This window comes from Chanos chanos, chromosome 7, assembly GCF_902362185.1.
Source record: "Chanos chanos chromosome 7, fChaCha1.1, whole genome shotgun sequence".
Taxonomy (NCBI): domain Eukaryota; kingdom Metazoa; phylum Chordata; class Actinopteri; order Gonorynchiformes; family Chanidae; genus Chanos; species Chanos chanos.
This window is the reverse complement of record NC_044501.1, coordinates 11,767,984-11,787,790: the sequence shown is the minus strand read 5'-3', so window position 1 is coordinate 11,787,790 and position 19,807 is coordinate 11,767,984. Positions and strand designations below refer to the sequence as shown.

Sequence of the window (19,807 nt, the reverse complement as noted above, 5' to 3'; positions counted from 1 at the left end):
GATACCGTTTAGCTGTGGTTTAGCCAAAACAGTTTTACAGATCGCAATATCTGACAAATCTTTCAGAGATAATACGACATTATGTAATTGCCACACATTACAGTTCTTACAACACTGTAAATGTGTGTCTAATTCCATTATAGGCCATGATGGAATTTTTAAATATCGTAAAAAATGTGTTAAAAAAGATATTAAGTTGTTAAATCAAACACACTGTGACAATACAGGCAATGCTGAAAAGTAGTTTAATTCAAGACGGTAAGTTGAATGACTAATTAAGGTCTCAGACTCTTAATTTTACCTGTTTGTGTGCAGGCACTCAGCACTCCCACCCCGGATTGATCTGTTCATCTCGAGGACCTCACTGAGGTTGTCAAGGTGATTGATGACATCAATCAACAACCAACAAAGCAAAGAAACCAAAAGAAAAAAAGAAAAAAGAAAAGAAAAAAAAAAGAAATGTGAGTACATACAGGATGTCAAAAAATGGCAAAGAGCAAAAAAAAAAATTGTAAAATTGAAAGAAATAATGATAGGTTTAGATATAAATATAAGAATAATAATGATTTTCAGTTAGCATGACTGTTAGTCATATTAGTAGTATTAGTAGTTAGTAGAGTAACAGTATTAAATGTCTCATAAGAAAATTACACCACTTATTTTACAGCTGATGCTAAAACACACTACAAAGAAACCACTCATTTCTAAATCACATGTGTTCAGAAAAAAGCAAACAAACAAACCCCAAACTACCTAAGTACCTTTCTGTAAAACTTCTCCAATAAAACCCACTGCAGTTACTTGAGGTGAACATTTCCACCTACTTTGGGCAGTCTGACAACCTGAATCTAAAAGCGTACAACTTATTCACACTTCACACTTATTCCACTTTTAAATCTTCATATGAATAGCCTTCAGTAGTCCCCCATTTTAACATCCAAAGCAGCGCCTCAGGTCCTATTAGGAGCAGTCTGTTACCTGTCCTCAGAGTACTCGTAGTCAGAGTCTCCAGAGCGCTGGGAGTCATGGTAACAGGTTGGGGAGTAAGAGTGGTGGCGGTTCTTGTGGATCTCATCCAGACTCCTGTTAAGGGAATTGGATTTAGAGTTGTGTGACATTAAGGACGAAACACAACTGAAAACACAGGAGGTTCTGCAGGAAGCCTTGTGTGAACTGAACCTTATTAGATGCCTGATTAACAGAAAAACAAATAGCCTATTAGCCAATCCATCTGTTAAGATTGTCACACTCAAACACAGGACTACTGACCATTAAACATGGAGATGCTTGGCATTTATGAGGGCTGTTTAAAAGTTTGAACTGTTTGTGTGTATGTATATATGGGTTATTAATCTGTGTGTGTCTGTGCGTGTGTTTATGTGTGTGTGTGTATTTGTGTGTGTGCGTGTGTGTGTGTGTGTATGTGTCTGTGTGTGTGTGTGCGCGCGTGTGTGTGTCTGTGTGTGTGTGTGTGTGTCTGTGCGAGTGTTTATGTGTGTGTTTAAGTGTGTGTGTGTGCGTGTGTGTGTCTGTGTGTGTGTGTCTCTGTGTGAGTGTGTGTGTGTGTGTGTGTGTGTCTGCGTGTGTGTGTGTGTGAGTGTGTGTGTGGGTGTGTGTGTGTGGGTGTGTGCGCGCGTGCGTGTGTGTGTGTGTGTGCGTGTGCGTGTGTGTGCGTGTGTGTGTCTGTGTGTGTGTGTCTCTGTGTGTGTCTGTGTGTGTGTGTGTGTGTGTGCGTGTGTGTGTGTGTGTGTTTACCTTTGCATTGGAACGTTTGCAGGTCGTGAGCGTGCTCTACACTTGTCCTCTCGGTGTGGAGACACAGAGCGGGAGCGATGCTGGGCCAGGCTCTGTCTCTCAGGCACTGTCAGTGTGCTCGACCTCTCTCTTTCTCTGGAGCTCCGTTCTGCTGCTGAGATTACACACACACACACACACATACACAGACACACACACACACAGAAACACACATATACGGAGACAAACAAACCGCAAAGAACGCATGGATATCATACGCACGAACACACATCCATGCATACGCACCCAATCAGAAAAAAACGCACGCACACACACACACGCACACACACTCACGCACGCACGCACGCACGCACGCACGCACAGAAGCACATACACACACACACACACACACACATAAACACACGCATGAACACACGCACGCACACACACGCACACACAAACACACACACAAAGCACACGCATAAGCACACACCAAACAGACACAGACGGGGGAAAAATCTTAGAACACAGCAAGAGATTATTTAAATAATCATCGCGCATTTTCTTAAAGTCCCATTGATTCTGTAGCATCTATCTGTTGCAGCAGTGTAGAACTACACAGAATCAGTAGCAGGGGATGATCAGTTGGACTTTTTTACTTTGATTCACACACACACACACACACACACACACACACGTAATCAGTCCTCTAAAATCACTACAACAGCTCATGCTACTACTCTACAGGAAACTACAGCTCTACCCATGCCAAACAAAAGAGAACAGAACCGACGGAATCTTCTAGAGCTTTCTTTCTTGGTTTTGGTTTGGTCTGTTAAATACACCGTGTACAAAGTGCTCGCGGGTGAATTTAATTTGCTCCTTGTTGTTTTTAGAGCTGTTTTACCGGTTCGTGTCTTAGAAGAAGAGATGGACTTTCTAACCTTCTGACAGAAAAACTTTGGATCGTAACTTTGGTTGATTCGGTAAAGACCAAATAAAGCTAACTCCCTTGGGATGAGCTTTATTGAATCAGCCAATATTACTGAGGTCAGTTAAACCACTGCAGAATCTGCATAGTCATAATAGAGGTTTAGAAAGCACTATGTCTACTGCTGTCATTCTTTGATTTTTTTTTCTTTTTCATAATTTCAGTGTATTTTAGTATTTTGTATGTCTCAAGGAAAAAGCAAGAATAGTAATAGATGGGTCTTCAGGAAAATATATTAAGTTGACGTTTTGCTAATAATTTAACATACATATGTAAAATCAAATCTATACATATACATATTTCAACTCTAAACCTTAAATAACCTGGCATCAGCCTTTTCTGACTTAAGAATGTGCAGAAGATTTTGAGTAAGACTCAAAATCATGGCAGCTTGATTAACAAAGCAAAATTTTCAGATTGCTGAAGCTACAGGCATGCAAAAAGAGAGACAGAGGTTATGGTAACCCATTTATTTGGACCCAATGCTACAGACCCTTCAAAACTGTTATTTATTTTAGCATATCCAACACCGTTGGTCTTCTAGGTGTTTCGGTTTATGAAAACATAGCCCATATAACAGCACATGCTACATAAACAGGGCTGTGTCCGAGACCCTTAACCGTGTTATGTTACATTGTTCTGATAGCGTTCTTGTTTTAAACCAACCGTGGTCTCCGTTCTGAATCCCGACGTGTCAACCCGCTTCGGGTCGGACTTATAGCAGAGAGTCCAAGTTGCAGGTGTTACCTCAGTGCTTGAGCTACAGGGTCTAGTTTCCATGCACAGTGTAATTTGTGTGTCCTCTGTGGTTTTTACTACATCAGCCCAGCAGAGGGGGAGAGAGACTGCATTTATGTGCAAATAAACAAACAAATAAATAAATAAATAAATAAACTTAATGGCCGACGGAAAGATCCTCAGATTTCTTTCTCTGAGCTCGGTGTTCTCGATCTTTGCAGTTGTTCACATTTTGGAGGCTACAGCCTAAAAGTGTTTATAAAAGTGTTTACGGTAAAAAAAAAAAAAAAAAAATCTAAATTTCCGGAACCCGTGCTGTAACTGGTACAGATGGGGTTTTCGTGTCTCTCACCCAGTGCTGGGCCGCTACTGCATGATCATAAAAAAAACCATGCCCCCCACCCACCTGAGGGAGCTACTGTTAAACCATCATCATAATCTGTCTCAATGATGCGATGAGATCCTGAGATACACACATATACACACACAAATACACACACACACACACACACGCACGCACACACGCACGCACACACACACGCACGCACACACACACGCACACACACGCACAGTTGAGTCTCTTCATTACACAATGATATCAAGGGCACAGACTGCACTCAGGTGGCACATACAGCTCGGTTTGGTAACATGGGACCTCTTCATACAAGAACACGGGACCTGTCAGCCTATGTTTAATCGTTTCCGTCGGGTAGACGTTTACACACGCGCGCGCGGACTTACTCTGCAGTTTCTTGCTGGGGCTGTCTCCGTGTACGCGTCTGCGTGGGAGGTAAGGAGAGGGCTGGGGTAGAGGTAGAGAGGACACGTCGTGGGTCTGTAACTTATACCAGTGAGGCTGGTCGTCCAACAGAGCTGTTTCCAACTCTATCAGGATCTGGTGGGGGGGGAGGGACAGAGAGATAGAGAGAGAGAGAGGAGTGAATAGCACAAAAGAGAACAAACTAATGCATAATCGATGTGCAGTAACAGATAGCAGAGCTGAAGATATAACAGAAAAATCACGGTGTAGGTGCAAAAGGACTCGCTTTGGCAAAAGTCTGGTTCCTGCCGCCATAGCAGCCCTGAACAGAATGACTCTTAGAAGGAACTAAGGAATCCTTGTCTATATGTTAGCGTCTGCGCGTCTATGTTTACCTATGTGTACAAGCATCTGTGTTACCTATGTACCTATGACGAGATAAAGAGACAGTAGAGTGTATGTTTTACAGCTCAGTCCTACAGAATTTTCTACAGCATCCATGCTTTGGACCCTCATATGAATATCATTACATTGAGGGACCTTGAGTGTATAGGTGCAATCATTTGTCATTACTACTTACCACTGTATATTGCTTGTTGGCTATGGGGTCCTGATACCTTTTTCTAAGACAGCAATCAGTCTTTGATTAAGGGACGAGGTTAAAAACAGCAGTAGTCTGGCCTTTAGGGCCTGGACCAGAGCATTCCTCATTTAGGTAAAAATCTCAAAGATCTGCAGGATTGTGAAAATCACGGATAGATTAAGCACACAAACACACAAACACACATACACACACACACACACACCCACCTCTCCCAGGAAATCGCTCTCCTCCTCCTGTACTCTGGGCTGGTCCCATACAGTAATCTCCAGCATGCGTTCTCTGAAGTCTCGACGGTGAACGTGGGAATAAAGGAATGTCTGGTTCCATTTGGGTTCTAAGCTCTTCTTCACCGTCTTTGTTCTCCTCTTGCTCTTATCGCTAAAAAGCAAGCGAGAGCGCGCGAAGGTTAAGCAGCGTCAAACCGCGTTTGCATCAAACGATCGGTCTTCTGGAGACACTCTCACACTGTGAGTGGCGAAGTTATTTTAAAGTGTTTGAGCAGTCCAGACATCCATTCTTCTTATTAGAATTTGAGTCAAAAATTTGCTCACCTCCTATCGGGCAGAAAGTACATTTTGACGTAGGGGTTCCGGGGTCGTCCGTCTGGTCTTGGTGGCAGATCTATGGCTTGCAGGACATTGACTATGAGCTGGTGTCCCACTTTGTCGTACCAAAGCTTCACCTTCAGAATGCGGGAAAAAGAAACAGGATGTCAGACAGGTTCCAAAAAACGAAAAAAAAAAACAAAAAAACAAAAAAAAAACAGAAACAGCTACAGCTGGCCAAAGCTTAAAACGGATAAGTTAAGTTTTGCTAACTGTCTCTCCCTGTGGTGTTCATTATATTCAGAGATTTAAAGAGACCCCTTGTGCCTTGTTTGTACAGTCAGATTTTTTTTTTTTTTAGAAAAGCTCCACTGGGAACAACAGTTAGCAAATGTTTTGGGCTTTTTTTTGTTGTTTTTTTTTTTGTTTCTCTGCATTTTTTTCTCCGTGGTCTTTAGGGTATCTTTGTTGTGTGACGTGAAGGACGGTGGTCTAATAGGGCTTTGATTTCTCTGTGTTGGAAGCCAAACTTACAGAGAGTTGGCCGGGAAGAACCAGGGGGAGTTGTCTCAGCATGCCTGGACTCGTAGGAGACATCACGGATATAGAGGGACGTTCCATTTTCTGGGATTCGTCAATGGAACTGGAGCCTGCTGGAAATACAGCAGACAATGGTTCATTAAACACGTAAAGAAAATGATTAATATGATTAATAACACTCACATTCGAGAATTATTATTATTATCATTATTGTTATTATTATTATTGTCTAGGGTGCTACCCTCCTCATCATAGTGATGAGATGTAAATATATCCTACAGATGTTTACTGTATAAGACATAAATAATTAACATCCAGCAAAACCAGTTGTGGGACTGACATTTGCGCATTAACTCCTGAAACTTACTTGATTCTAGAGGAGGATGTGACGTGTCTGGAATTCTTGGTGTATCTCTGGAAACAGTGGAATAACACACTTTTAAAAGTTATCGAATCCGTTGATGCCGATATTTTACCTTTATCACTTGACTGACCTAGGGATTACGCATTTGTTTTCACAATCACAAACTGCACGCAATACTTATCTGGAATATCCACAATAATATTTAGATGTTTCAAAAGTTCACCACCGCCGAAATATATACACATCTCCTCTCTTTCTCTCTGTATTTTTCCGTTCCCTCAGGAGAACACATAAACACATAATGGAGTCTTGTGTTACCCAGACACAGGAAAGAACAGGGAGTAGTGGGCTGGTTTGAGGTTAAAATCCAAACAGTGTTAAGTACTGAACTACTGCGTGAGGACTGGAACATTTAGGGTCAGGCACTAGGGATATACCACCGCCACTGTATGGGGGAAGGGGGGGGGGGGCGCTACTTACTGATTTGCTCTATACACCTTTCTCAAGAAGTTATTAGAAAGAATTCGATGAATACATCTTTTATAGGAAGCAGGGAAACAAATCAAAGATGACCACAAATTAAAATACAGCAAAAAGCAAACGTAGCAATCAAAGTACAAAAACAACAACAAAAACAACAGCTGTAACAAAAAAAAAAAACACCTTTGAGTAAAAATATTTATCCAAGTAATAAGCAAGCTGACAAAGGCTTAAAAGGTTTAAATAGAGTCACATTTCCTGACTTTTATCTACTCTCTATCTCTTCGTCAAATATCAACGACACAGGTCCAGTACACATGTACGCAGGCTACTCAACTTACCCAATAGGCCTTGAAACAACTATTTCAACTTGTGGTGCAGACTTGGACTCTAAAATGATGTTGTACACTTCCTTTTTTGTTGCTCCAGGCAACGCTTTTCCATTCCACTGCAGCACCTCATCACCTGAAATTAAAATGGCTGTCACTTTGTTTGCAGTTGCACTGTACTACCACAGAGAGAACCAGAACCTGTGGAAACTGATGAGCCAGCAAAACCGCACTTCAAAGAACATAGAGCACATACTTTAAAGAGACCTGGGTCAAAGAAGTAATGGAAGAAAAAAAAAACTGAATAATTTAGTAAATGCAAACTGTAACGGTATCCTGTGAAACAAGCACAATAAAATAGACTTTGATTTTACAACAGTGCGTAACTGTACATTACACGAAACTAGAAAATAAAGTCACGACGTCATTCCAAAAAAAAAAGAAGGAACGCGTCTTAAATATTCTTTAGCTTCTTCTATAACTGAGAAGTGAATCACAGAGCGGCTGACAAAACGCTAGCATGAAGTAGCTAACGTTCGGTATTACAGGGGCTTTAGCGAAAATGCACATTGAATATAAACTACCTGCTCGTAAATGGCCCACGATGTCTGCCAGACTTCCCTTCTTAACTTTGGTGATAAAGGCTCCCAGTCTCCCAGTCTCAGTCATTTTCCCACCAACCACCTAAAGAGACAGACAGCGTGGTCAGCGGCATCCAGAACATTCAGCCAGGGAATGTACCTACATTTATCACGCATACAGTTCATTCCACAGTGCAGGGAAATAATGTGAAATGTAAAGATGTGAAATGAGGTGGGAGGAAAAAAAAAAAGAATTGTGAAATCTCAAACTAAAAACCAGCTAAAGTTTTCAACTGACACCGTCAGAGTGTATAAACGAACGACAATATAGTTCATTAATATGAATGAAAGATGCCATAGAAATGAACTCAATCTTTTATACTGAGAATAGTTACATGCCTAGTGATCTTTATTGGACAGGGGAATCGAAACCTGTTTACTGTTACCTGCTATATGTGGTCATGTTTTCACTGAGGAAGGTCAAATGGAGCCAAAACCGTGGCCACATTTGGTACCTTCTTCAAAACACGGACCATAAAAGTATGAAAAATGTGAAATATTACCAGGAACAGCAACTCTTTTGGGCATTTTTGCAATGTGTATGGATTCCTTCAAAAATACACTCTGACACAGGCTCACTGTTCTGTGTACCTGCTGTGCTCCGATCACACAGGGACGGTTTGAAGTTGCACTGGGTTCTCTCCACAGACGTTTAAAAAACTTCTTTAGTAATGAGACCCGACTTCTTTGTTCAGAGTCCAGTTTCCATAAATACCACTAAAATATAAGCCTTACATTTACAAAATATTCTCTCCTGTTCAAGCTTCCTTCATATGTGTAACACATCAAGGATACACAACTAATCTTCAAATGTGTTCGATTTCGAAGCTGATGGGATCCAAGCAAACCCTGACTGAAGCCAACTAATAAAAATGCATTAATTAATTAGTCAATTAATTCAAAAAACACCTACAAGGGCATCACAGTAACAGTTTTCACAAGCCCTGCATGTAGTAACTACACGACCGAGAAACTAAGAAAATGCTAGCGCGGAGGTAACACTTAGCCCTCAGTACTAAAGCCCTACACAGGAAATGTGCCAGCATTCACCTGGATCACTGTGGGGACAATAAAAACACCCTCAGTCAATTTAACACTGATGAATTTACCATGTATCGAATCCAAAGCACACACATCTTTGTAATCTATACAGGAGCTGATGTCTCTGCGAAGCAGGACTGGCACGGACCGCATATTTATTTAGGCAGGTTGTGGACAGACAGAGATAGTGATGTAATTGGCAGTAAAACACGATCGATGACACCGACCTTTAGCCCCAGTAACGACCCGGCCTCTCTTGGCATGGCCGAGCGTTTACTCAAAGTGATGCGTCCAATCAGATGATCCCCCTCTTTGGAAGGCTGCCAGGTAGCGGGATGCTGCGTAGAGAAGAGGGGTTCGTGCTTGTCAATCCTTTAAGTGGCGGAGACATGTTTTTTGTTTTGGGTTTTTTTTTCCCCCTTTGCTAACACGTTCGTTCTTCCACAGGGGAAGAACTCACTCACACTTTTTTTTTTTGAACCCCCTACATCAACACTTCAACGCTCTTCACGCTGCAGAAAAATGAAATGGCACCATACAGTCTTCATATATGTACAGAAACGGAATCGCACAGATCAGCAAAGCCACCTGTATAGGAACATGTGAGCGTATGAATCTGTCTCGTTATAACGTTACAAAGAGCTTGTTGTGCTATTACCTGTGGGTTAATCACACTCCAAACACTTACTAATCCATTACAGTTGTCGGATTTTAGCAAAGTGTGACCTATTTATTTGATTCTGTGCCAGTACTGGCATTTCTCATGCAGTGGTTGTGAGTGTGACTAGATCTGTAAGAACTGAGCCCAAATCAGTTTTCAAGTATTAAAAAAAAATATAGGCAGAGGCAGACAGACATGATAAGGGCACAGAGAAACGAAAAGATTCGTCGGTTACACAGATCAGTTTGGGACTTACGTGCCATACTGTTGGGTCTAACGGGTGACAGTCCCAATCACCTACGAAAGGTGAGAAACAGAGAATGATCTCAGATCAGTTCAATGCAAATACAGGTGCAGTCAACATTCCGCGATGGAAACAACACTAAAGGGAGTACATCGCTACTAAAATCCTGAATACTACAGTTTAATAACATGACAGTAATGTAATATGCATCACTTACAGTAGGAGATCAGAGAATGAACTCAGATCAGTAGAATGCAAATACAGGTTCAGTCAACATGCCACTATGGAAACAACACTAAAGGAGAGTATACTGCTACTAAAACATGAATACTATAGTTTTAGCAACAGGACAGTAGTATTAATATATACATCTGGTGGGAAATCCTCATCTGAGGAGATGATATTGGGAAAGGTGCGACGCTTGTTGTCTTTTGTCTTAAACAGCATTCAGTGGCATTCCTCCATAACTGAATATGTAGCCTAACTGTGTAAAAGCAGCCTGTAGTTTGAAAATGTGCAGTGTTATTTGTCAGTGCAGAACATTGTGTAAAATTGTCTTAATTAAAGCCCCTCTGTGATGATGCGTTGTCCTCTCCTTCACCCCATAAAGCCCAAGGTGTTACAAATATACCAAAATGACGTCAATTTTTTTGTCTGTAGACAGTAACTACAACGTCCTGTTGAAGGTTCTCGTTTCAGGTCATAAGCGAAGCATATTCCTCCCGATCTCAGATTAGCAAAGCACTGAAATGCTATTTTCATTTTTCTATATCTTGTTTTACTTTCATCGTCAATGCAAAACGTCCATAATCCAACAAAGAATCGTTTTCAGCCTCTTGGCTTATAATCTTATCCCACGTTTTCAATCCAGATCAAATCTTTCACTTCACAGAGTGATCCACACTGATTCCCTCCACGTGCTTTAAGAGAATACCGAACCTCTTAATCATTTTTATTGAGTTTGATGAGATACTTCTGTATGTTTGCGTTCTGCAATAAAGCTGGAAGGTGTTTAAACTGCCAAATCTCCAACAAGATATTATACTGCACGGGATAAAGTTTTACAATCTCATTTGACCAACTTGATTGTGTCTGTAAAGCTGTCTTACAGGTCTAATCTATGGCACGTAACAAGCAAGACCCTGCTCCTATCTTCAGAGGCCCACACACCAGACAAGACTGGAATTAAAAACCGGTCTTGCACCAGTTCCTGGTAACAGTAATAAAGGCAAACTAACTCATCATGCATCAGTTTTAACAAGTTCACCTTCATCGTTATCATTTTGAACCATCTTTGACTAATTTAGCACTGATACAAGAGTCCAACTACTGAAAGCCAAATACTGTGGTACTAGGGCATAGCTAAAATATGATGGCTATATCAAAAAATGAAGGAGATGTACCCAGATTGGATTAAGCCCTTTTGTCAGAAAAGACAGCTAACTGCATCTCGTCCCTCACGCCAAAGCAGACAATATTTAAAATAGCTTAGTGGGGACAAATGCATGAGATATGGGTAAGCTGGGAGCTGGGAGGGAGAGAGATAGAGGCTATGAGAGAGAGAGAGAGGGAGGGAGAGAGAGAGAGAGAGAGAGAGAGAAAAAATCCCAGAAAGTAATGGTATCCACAACCAGGACAGCTTACTCGGTGGTGAATCTGCAGAGCTTTTGGCCGGAAAGCCCCCAAAATGAACTACATGTTAACTCAGGGCAGATGTGTGCCTGTCGCTCACTCAGTATGTTACATGAGCAAACCGCTGACCTATTTTCCAAATCTTCAGTCCTAAAAGTAGCTAGGACTTTCACAACAGTCCAGGGAGTAGCAAGGATTCCTGGGCCAAATTAACACCTCAGACTGATTTAATTTGTTACACTCTACCAAACCTTGGTCATATGGCAGTGGATACAGCTTCAACTGACTTTTCAACAAGAAAACGTCAAACATCAGACATAAACTGAAGTTAAGAGGTGACCCGGGTAATGGTGTTTAAGCTGAAAAGTTGCTAAGGACCTCTGTAACCCACTACTGTAGCCATTAACCAATCATTATGGTGCAATATGTGTGGTGTTTATAAAGAGTCACAGTTGTCACTATTCAAAAAGACTCTTCAGTGAAAGCCTTCAAAAACTTCACGGACAGTATACCGCATTGAGATAACACATCCTTAAGATTAGACAAAGCTCTGGTTACACATACAATGACCAGAATACTGCTAAGCCACAAGCAAAAACTTGCCTCTCTCACTGATGCTCTCAATCTCGACGTCTTCGCAGCTGGTATACTCTGGTGTGGAGCCTCCTTCCTCCTCCGAGCTGCTGATGGACATCTGTCTCTTGTTGAAGCCTCGTTTGGAACGGTAGGTCCTGGGAGGGGGCGGTCGCAGAGATTCCGACTGGTCGGAGCTGAGGGACGAATCCTTCCTCAGCATGCTCTCCGCAGCCTTGTCCCGCTTGTGCTGGGGGGCTACCGGTCCCACGTCCAAATGGCCTTTGGGGCCCCAGTCCTGTGCGTCCCTGAGGTCTGGAGGCCCCCCAGGGCCCACACGGGGTCCGTGACCATGCTTTGGGAGGGAACCCTGCCCTCCTCCTCCACCACCCCCCACGGTCCTGTCCATCGAATACGCACGATGGTTCTCTAGCAGAGCCCTGCGGTCCTCGTTGGCACCTGTCCTCCTACCCAGGCGGCCGCCCGGGGAGTCGCCACCCTCCCCATGTCCGAGTCCCACTTCATTAATAGCCTGGTCGCTATGGTGACGCTCGTGTCGCACTTTGGAGACCTTGGCGTGCATGCGCATTTCCTGCTCCTCCTTCTGAGGCTTGACTGGATAACGGGCCAGGTTGGGGTCGCTACGGTAACGAGTCTGGAACTCTTCTTCCCGCCTCTGCCGCTCTCGCTCCTCCTCTTCCTGTCTTCTCCGCTGGTCTGGGTGGGGTTTTTCTTGTGAATCGGCATAGTCCTGGGAAAGATCTTTATCCAGTCGCCGACCGCCATCTCGTCTCTCACCTGGAGCACGGTCCTCTGAGGCTTGAGATGCCAACTTGCCCGGGCCGCGCCTCCTATCACCTCGACCAATCACTTTACCGTTCTGTTCATGCAGGGACACTGGCCTCTTCCTGTAAAATTGGAAAGGAAGCAAATTAAAAAGATCTTGAACTCTCCTTAAAAAAGAATGTTACAATGCTATGCCACATAATAGTATATGACAGATTAACATGGAACCAAAAAATACAAGAAAAATATTTCAGGTCTTAGAACACAAAAGTCTTAGAACACAGAAGTCTTAGAACACAGAAGTAAGTGTTTTGTGTGGAAACTGAAGCACGGCACACCAAATAAATCAACCGCATTTCAAATTGAATTTATTAGAGATGTTCAAATGGGAAAACAACTGACCTAGCAACTACTTGGGCTAAGTAAGGACAACAGCGTTCTTTTTTTTTTTTTAGGGATTAAAAGTCAAGTGTAGCAACCCACATTCTGCAAGTTGGAAAATAGGTCTCAACAAAAGCGGATTGTATTTTGTGTCTAAAGCAAAATATAACAACGGTACGTTGAAAGGCTAAGACAATGCGTTGAGATGGAACTGGTATTAAACAATGGGACAAGATGTGCTCTTTATGTCCTTTGATCAGGTTGAATTCCCAACAAGGAAGAGGATTAATAGCGACTGCAACCGAAGATAAGCTTCTTATTTAATTACAAATGCTCTGTTTTAAAAGCATGAAATCAAATCCACCATTAACTCCTGAGGTACATGGTAACTACTGCACGTGAACAAACCATCACAACTAAATTTGTGCGCATATATGTATGTGTGTTCGGGAACGGAAAGGTTGGAGCATGAGTAGGCGTACTTGTCGCGTGGCGGCTCGCTCCTTGAGCGTGAGGCAGGCATGGTGTCTGCAGATTTGGTCTGTCCTGTGATGGCGTTGCCTGGCACTGGGCCGTCGAGGGTGCCGGGTGGAGCCTGGGACCGGGAACGAGGTTTCTTGTCCAGTTCGGCCTCACCATAGCCTGCTGAGCCACCTATAGAGGCGCCAAGGCTCAGCGGCCTGCCCCCAGACCCAAACCATTCTCCAGACTTTGTGAGGATCTCTTGTTGCTTTCGACAGAGGTTACATACCCACATCACCTGATGTCGGAGAGAGAAGCACACAGACACAAACAGGTATTACAGATTACCATAGCGACTGAAGAAAAGGAAAGATATAAAAGTCATTTTTCACACAGAAACATGTAAAAGAAATTGTTTTGTTTCTGTTGTTTTGGGGGTTTTTTTGTATTAGAGGAACAAACATTTTTGTTACAGTTAACCCAAAACAATACAGGTCAGACTAAACAAAATAACTAGACAAAAGACAGGAGACATAATACTGTGAGACTTGCATGATTTTTTTTTTTTTTTATCATTTATGTCAATTTTGTGCAAAAGATATGGCTAACACTTGAAACACTAACACACACAAACACACACACACACACACACACACACACAGAACACACCCATATTCATCAGTAACTATCTACATCCTGGGTAAGACTTTCCATTCAACACACCCAGGTAATAGACCTCAGCCACACAGGCGTCAGCAGTGCTATTTGTCAGTCCTCCCTTCCTTCCTCTGGGCGTCTCTCCCTCTTTTTCTCTCCCTTCTTTTTTTCTAATCTCTGGCCTCTAATAGAGACCAGTGATGGTTCATTTATGAGATGGATGACAGAGGCTTCCTAAAATACCCCTTCCTCTGCCATATTTTCCTCTCCTCCTCCTCTTCTCTCTCTCTCTCTCACTCGCTCGCTCTCTCGCTCTCTTTTTTCCTGTCTCCCTCCCCCTCTCCCCCAGGTTAGTGTCGATTAAAAATGAAAAGGATGTAGGGAGAGCAGGGCAGGCAGTGCTGCTAGCCCGTTATTAGCACTGAGGCTAAATCAAATGAACAGCGGCTGTTTCCTCAACACAATCACGCCTTTAAGAGCACCGGGGCCCCATCTATCAATTCCACTTTAGTCTAGCCTACTAATGCAGCCAGACTGACAATAAATCCACACCCATTACTACACACCAAGACTCTTTCAGAGCTTACCAAAACAGGGTTAGCTAACATACCTTAGCTGCTAGCTTTTAAACACCTAACCAATACCTTACAACAAAAAGAAACTAGCATATAACCACGGTTTCGGTCAGACGGCCGGCAGTTGGTCCGATGATACTCCGACTGTACAGAAACTGTGTTACGAAAAGAAAATTCCAGAGGCTTAATTTTTCACCATTTCAGTATGTCCATTGAGTATATACACTAAGTCTGTTGCTGTATCTTTCATCAGACAGACAATAAACACATTTATTAAAGAGTGTTATTAAGACGGTATGGATGTTCTAGGATCCTATACCACTAGGTCAGTTACTGTGGACATTTAACAGTGACAGCGGCCAATGTAGAACAAGCCCTTGCAATGTAATCAGTCATGGCGTCTCATAGAGAGAAACCAGACGATAATACGCACAATATATCGAACCATGTTTCAGAACTGGTTCCCTAAAACCAATCATTTTATCTACAACATTCATATCCCGTGCAAAAAGGATTACCATCAATGAACCTCTCTTTAATGCTAGCACATCTGGATCCTACAACAAAGTCTGTTTAAAGGATGTAGGAAGGCATTGTCGAGCTCTCTGTAGGTAGCATCCCCTATATCTCTTTAAGACCTCTCTTGTTATGACCTAGTGGTGGTAAGTAAACTGACCGCGTTCTCAGTCAAATGTCCTGTACTCACATGTTACCATCCATCCCGGCCTCGGAAACCCCCCCCGCCCCAGATGATCAAAGGTCATTCTGTCATACAACGTTTACCAAACTCTTGTGCAGGAAAAAAAGAAAAAGAAAACAACAGGTGAAGGAACAGGTTTCTTGTTTGGTTGACGCTGAACGAAAGCATGTCACTGGTTTTTTCACACCGGAGACCGGGGGGGACCAACCCTGCACGGGCGGGAGAGATGGAGGGAAAGACTGAGAGAGAGAGAGAGAGAGAGAGGGAGAGAGAGAAAGAGAGCATGGTGTGCTCTGATTGGATCCCTTTGGCCTGACTCCAGTATAATCTGAGGTAAATCAGGCAGCGCAGGCCCACAGCTGTCGGGCATAGGGCCAAAGGAAGGATTAGCGACCAACGTTAATCCCACTCCCACTGCTCCTCACTTATTCCCTCCCTCATTCTCCATCAATCAACCCATCACCGCGGGAACATGACAAACAGAACCCTTACACCTTCTCAAAGCAGAGAGAGAGAGAGAGAGTGAGAGAGCAGAGAAATCTCTAAAGAGGCCAAAACACACTAGCCTAAAATCAGAGGATTGCCGTCAGCAAATTGCTAGGGTTGAGCTTCATCTGTAACAGTCATGTGCAGACACATGATGAAAGGAAAAAAAAAAAAAACAGTCAGAGACTACACTGTGCACTGTGAATGTGCTCATGAAAAAAAAGAGCTAGATTGTAGATGGCTAGATTACTCCTCTGAGTTTTGTGTGGTCGAGGATGGGTAAAATAATCCACGCTTAATCCTTGAATTAGATCGAATTCCTGCAGCACGCACACAAAGTGGGATCCACTTTCTTTTCTTTTTTTTCCCCCAAATGCTGCACAAGAATAGCATGTAAAGCAAGGGGGGAAAAAAAGCCATTAAAAGCGTATTTCATTTTCCTAAAGACGTGACTCAGTGTGCTACACAGACTAAAGCCTACTGCCCATAGAAAAGAGCATAAAAAACAACAACATCAAATGTGGGACACTAAAACCTGCCTGTTGTTATATGAGAGAGAGAGAGAGAGAGAGAGAAAGAGAGAGAGAGAGAGAGAGAGAGAGAGAGAGAGATTAATCCTACGCAGAAAAATTTTTTTTAAATAACTGTTCCTGGATAGAGCGATGGGCACGAATTGAATTGAAGGCACTCCATGTTCACTGGGAACAAACCCTTCTGGAACGGGAGAGGAACATAGTGAGACCACGCAAGACCACTGGTGTAATTACTGAAATATGAACCTAACATTTAAACGAGCCAAAGCTTCTAGAATTTCCTCACTCCGTCAATTCCTTTACGGTATTAACGACCCTTTTTTTAATCTATTTGCCTAGGACTGTTCCAAGACCTGCTCCTCTCTGTCAAAACCAAACTATTTTGAGATAAATATCATAACTGACCCTAAAACAGTAGATGTAGGCATGTTGTTGATGTCAGAGCAAGTGTTTCTGTGGACAGGACAAATCCCCAGCTTCAGTTAGCAGGCCAAGCAGTAACGTCACAAAAAGTTCACTCCGCCACACTCTGCCGCGTATGCGTGTGAGTGAGAGAGAGAGAGAGAGAGAGAGGTAGCTAGAGCAGGAGAGAGAAGGTAGGAAGAGAGGAAGGAGAGAGAGCGAGAGTGTGAGAGACAGAGAGGGGGAGAGAGGAAGAGAAAGAGAGCGAGCTAGGGAGAGAGAGTGTACTGGCATTAGTGTGAATAGATGCTTTGCTGTTTTCCCTGAGTAACAGTGCCAACCTCCCCCTGGCTTGCTGAATTCTGTTCTCCATGGTAACCAAATCGCAGAGCAAGAAGAGAAGCGAGAGAGGAAGAGAGAGAGAGAGAGCGGGTGAGAGAAAGAGAGAAGAGTGTTTGAAACAGTCAGGGAAAGGACTAAAGAATAAAGACAGAGAGAGACAGAAAGGGAAAGAGACTCAGAGAAATACTGAAGAAGCACCATATTAAAATGGCAGAGGAGAGAAGCGTCAGGGCGTGTGCCTAGCTAGGGCTTCACGGCTTTGCTTGCGCAGGGACCACGGGGGAGGAAATAGGTTATGTAAAAATTACAGCCTCCCTCTGAAATTTCTGACATTTCTGCTGACACACAGGGACTGCTTCACACCCATGAGAGATCCACCACTCATACATCAAACCTAAAACACGGCTTTCAGGCGCGCGCACACACACACACACACACACACACACACACACATACGCTCCAATACATTATTTCACAAAGCACATTCTCCTCCTCATCAAAAACCATTAAGACCCAATCCAGATATTGAATCCATTTATGCTTTAAAGCTAGAGTCACAGACGTTATTGATATAAGGGCTTGGATTCAGTGAAGCATTTGCAAAAGGCGTTTATAAATCAAATCCTTAGTGCAAAGGTAGACAGGCACCAGTACATACAAAGGAAACCTGCAGACAACGTTACAAGAACGTTACATCAACATCCATCTTGACATTAAATTCAAAACGAAGAGCAAATTTCTCAGTGTTCTCCGTACTGTAAGGCTGTACGTAAACTTGAAACAACAGACCAGAGAAAACCAAAATACTGTAACTAATAACAGCATAATAACATAATAGTAACAATTAAAAATGACTTAGTAACTGCACTGTAATTACACAGTTTCATATTTGTTAAACGTAACTAGAAAGTAATTATGAGGCTGTCAAGCCCCTGGCTAGGGGCTGCTGAATTCTAATACAGCAGCTTTTTCTACACACCAGTAACACCAGCTCTGGGTTGATAAATCGAGTCGTGTCAAACTGTCAATCATCAGTTACAGGTTTTTTTCTCTGAAACGCAGCCTTACACCACACACACACACACACACACACACACACACACACACACACACATTTCTCTCGCATTCATCTGAGGGTAGAGAGATGACAGAAGTAAGTGTTTAGCGTCGATACCACCGGCATCAGCATTTCTGCCCGCCAAACTCAATGGGATAAATGGAAAGACTTGGCAACGCCCCATCGCCACGGGCGACAAGCCCCGCCCTTTCTCTCAACTCTTCTCAGCAAGCTAATTCTGAGCCAAAACTAAACCTTAAAAAAAAGAAACAGTAGAAAACTTAATAGGTCCCACATAGAAAAGGGCATTATCATCTTCCTCTAATGAAACAAAAGAGGTTACCATCCTAAAAATCCTCTCACAGCTAATTACTCACATTTCCTAAAAAAAGAACAAGCTCTGATACCTCTCTGGGTAAGTGTCACATACGAAGTTCAAGTACAGGCTAAATGCTAAGTGCTGGAAGCACTGACGGCGGTAATTCATCATCTCTTGATTGGTGCCTTGTTGACTAGAGCAGACTCTAATTGGAAACCTCGATGCGAGCTTAAACTTCTGCTTTGAGAAACAGGTACAGATGCAGCATTACAGACGAGCTGTCTGAGTGAATAATTAATTGAGGACAGAGACATTTTCTGAATTATGACGCTAGATGACACTGCAACACCTGCAACAGCAGGATAGTTTTTTTTTCTTCTTTCTTTCTTTCTTTTTTTTCCTTTTTTGTCAGGACGCACAAATGCCATGCTTAAGACACACACACACACACACAGACACACACACACAAAAGTCCAAGTCATCATTCTCAATTATTGTCAAGACACAGAAGTGTGTGCAGACACTAATACACAAGCTCATACAGACACAGGTGGAAAAAAGAAAAGAAAAGAAAAGAAAAGAAACATACTTTTGTTTGTGAGTGCCCACTGGAGTTTGAGATATATGAGTGTTTTAACAGAATGTGAATGTGACCTCACATTGTACAAGGTAATTAGAGCCTTTACCCAAGGTTCCCCATACCCTTCAGCTAAAACCTCAGACCCCTCTAATTCTAAAACCCAGTGGCAGACAACCCGGGGCACATTCAGGTTCCAGTAAACATGCACAAACGCACAGTTCCTCTGGTGCCTCTGGCGGATAATTGGTGTTTTAGGGACAAGGTAAAGGAGATGCTAAGATTTAGGCTTAAATTTGAGGTTAGGGCAGGTCAACCTGCTTTCAAAAAAACCTTTTACCCCCCCCCTACAAAAAACACCAACAAACCAACAGGAGCATCGAGGTTTGGATTACCCTAATCACTGCCAGCCCTTGTTCAGTCCAATCTGTCAAACCCTGTCTTTGGCACAGCCATGCCTGCAGCCACAGGGAGAGGAGGCGGGAGGGGGGAGGAGCTATGCCAGCCGGGTGTAGCCATGCTAAACTCTTGTGAGGGAGGGGTTGGTGCTCCATGCAAAAAAAAACAAAAAAAAAACTACACGTTCCAGAATGCCTTACCCTGTCCTTCCCTATGAGACACTTTGCAGGAGCAAGAAACAAACAACGGGAACA

The 19,807-nt window shown here is 42.9% G+C and overlaps 1 protein-coding gene across 1 annotated transcript in view; it reads right to left on the bottom strand.

Annotated features, from left to right (window-relative positions):
- Positions 1-19,807, bottom strand: part of rims1b (regulating synaptic membrane exocytosis 1b) — a 52,188-nt gene that overhangs the window by 14,011 nt on the left and 18,370 nt on the right. The window contains 15 exon segments of the mRNA XM_030780599.1: positions 302-364; positions 979-1,083; positions 1,756-1,909; positions 3,870-3,926; positions 4,205-4,358; positions 5,034-5,205; positions 5,379-5,509; positions 5,907-6,025; positions 6,280-6,326; positions 7,098-7,221; positions 7,670-7,769; positions 8,995-9,105; positions 9,685-9,725; positions 11,908-12,785; positions 13,527-13,804. Of these exon segments, the coding sequence (XP_030636459.1) occupies positions 302-364; positions 979-1,083; positions 1,756-1,909; positions 3,870-3,926; positions 4,205-4,358; positions 5,034-5,205; positions 5,379-5,509; positions 5,907-6,025; positions 6,280-6,326; positions 7,098-7,221; positions 7,670-7,769; positions 8,995-9,105; positions 9,685-9,725; positions 11,908-12,785; positions 13,527-13,804 (2,534 nt within the window).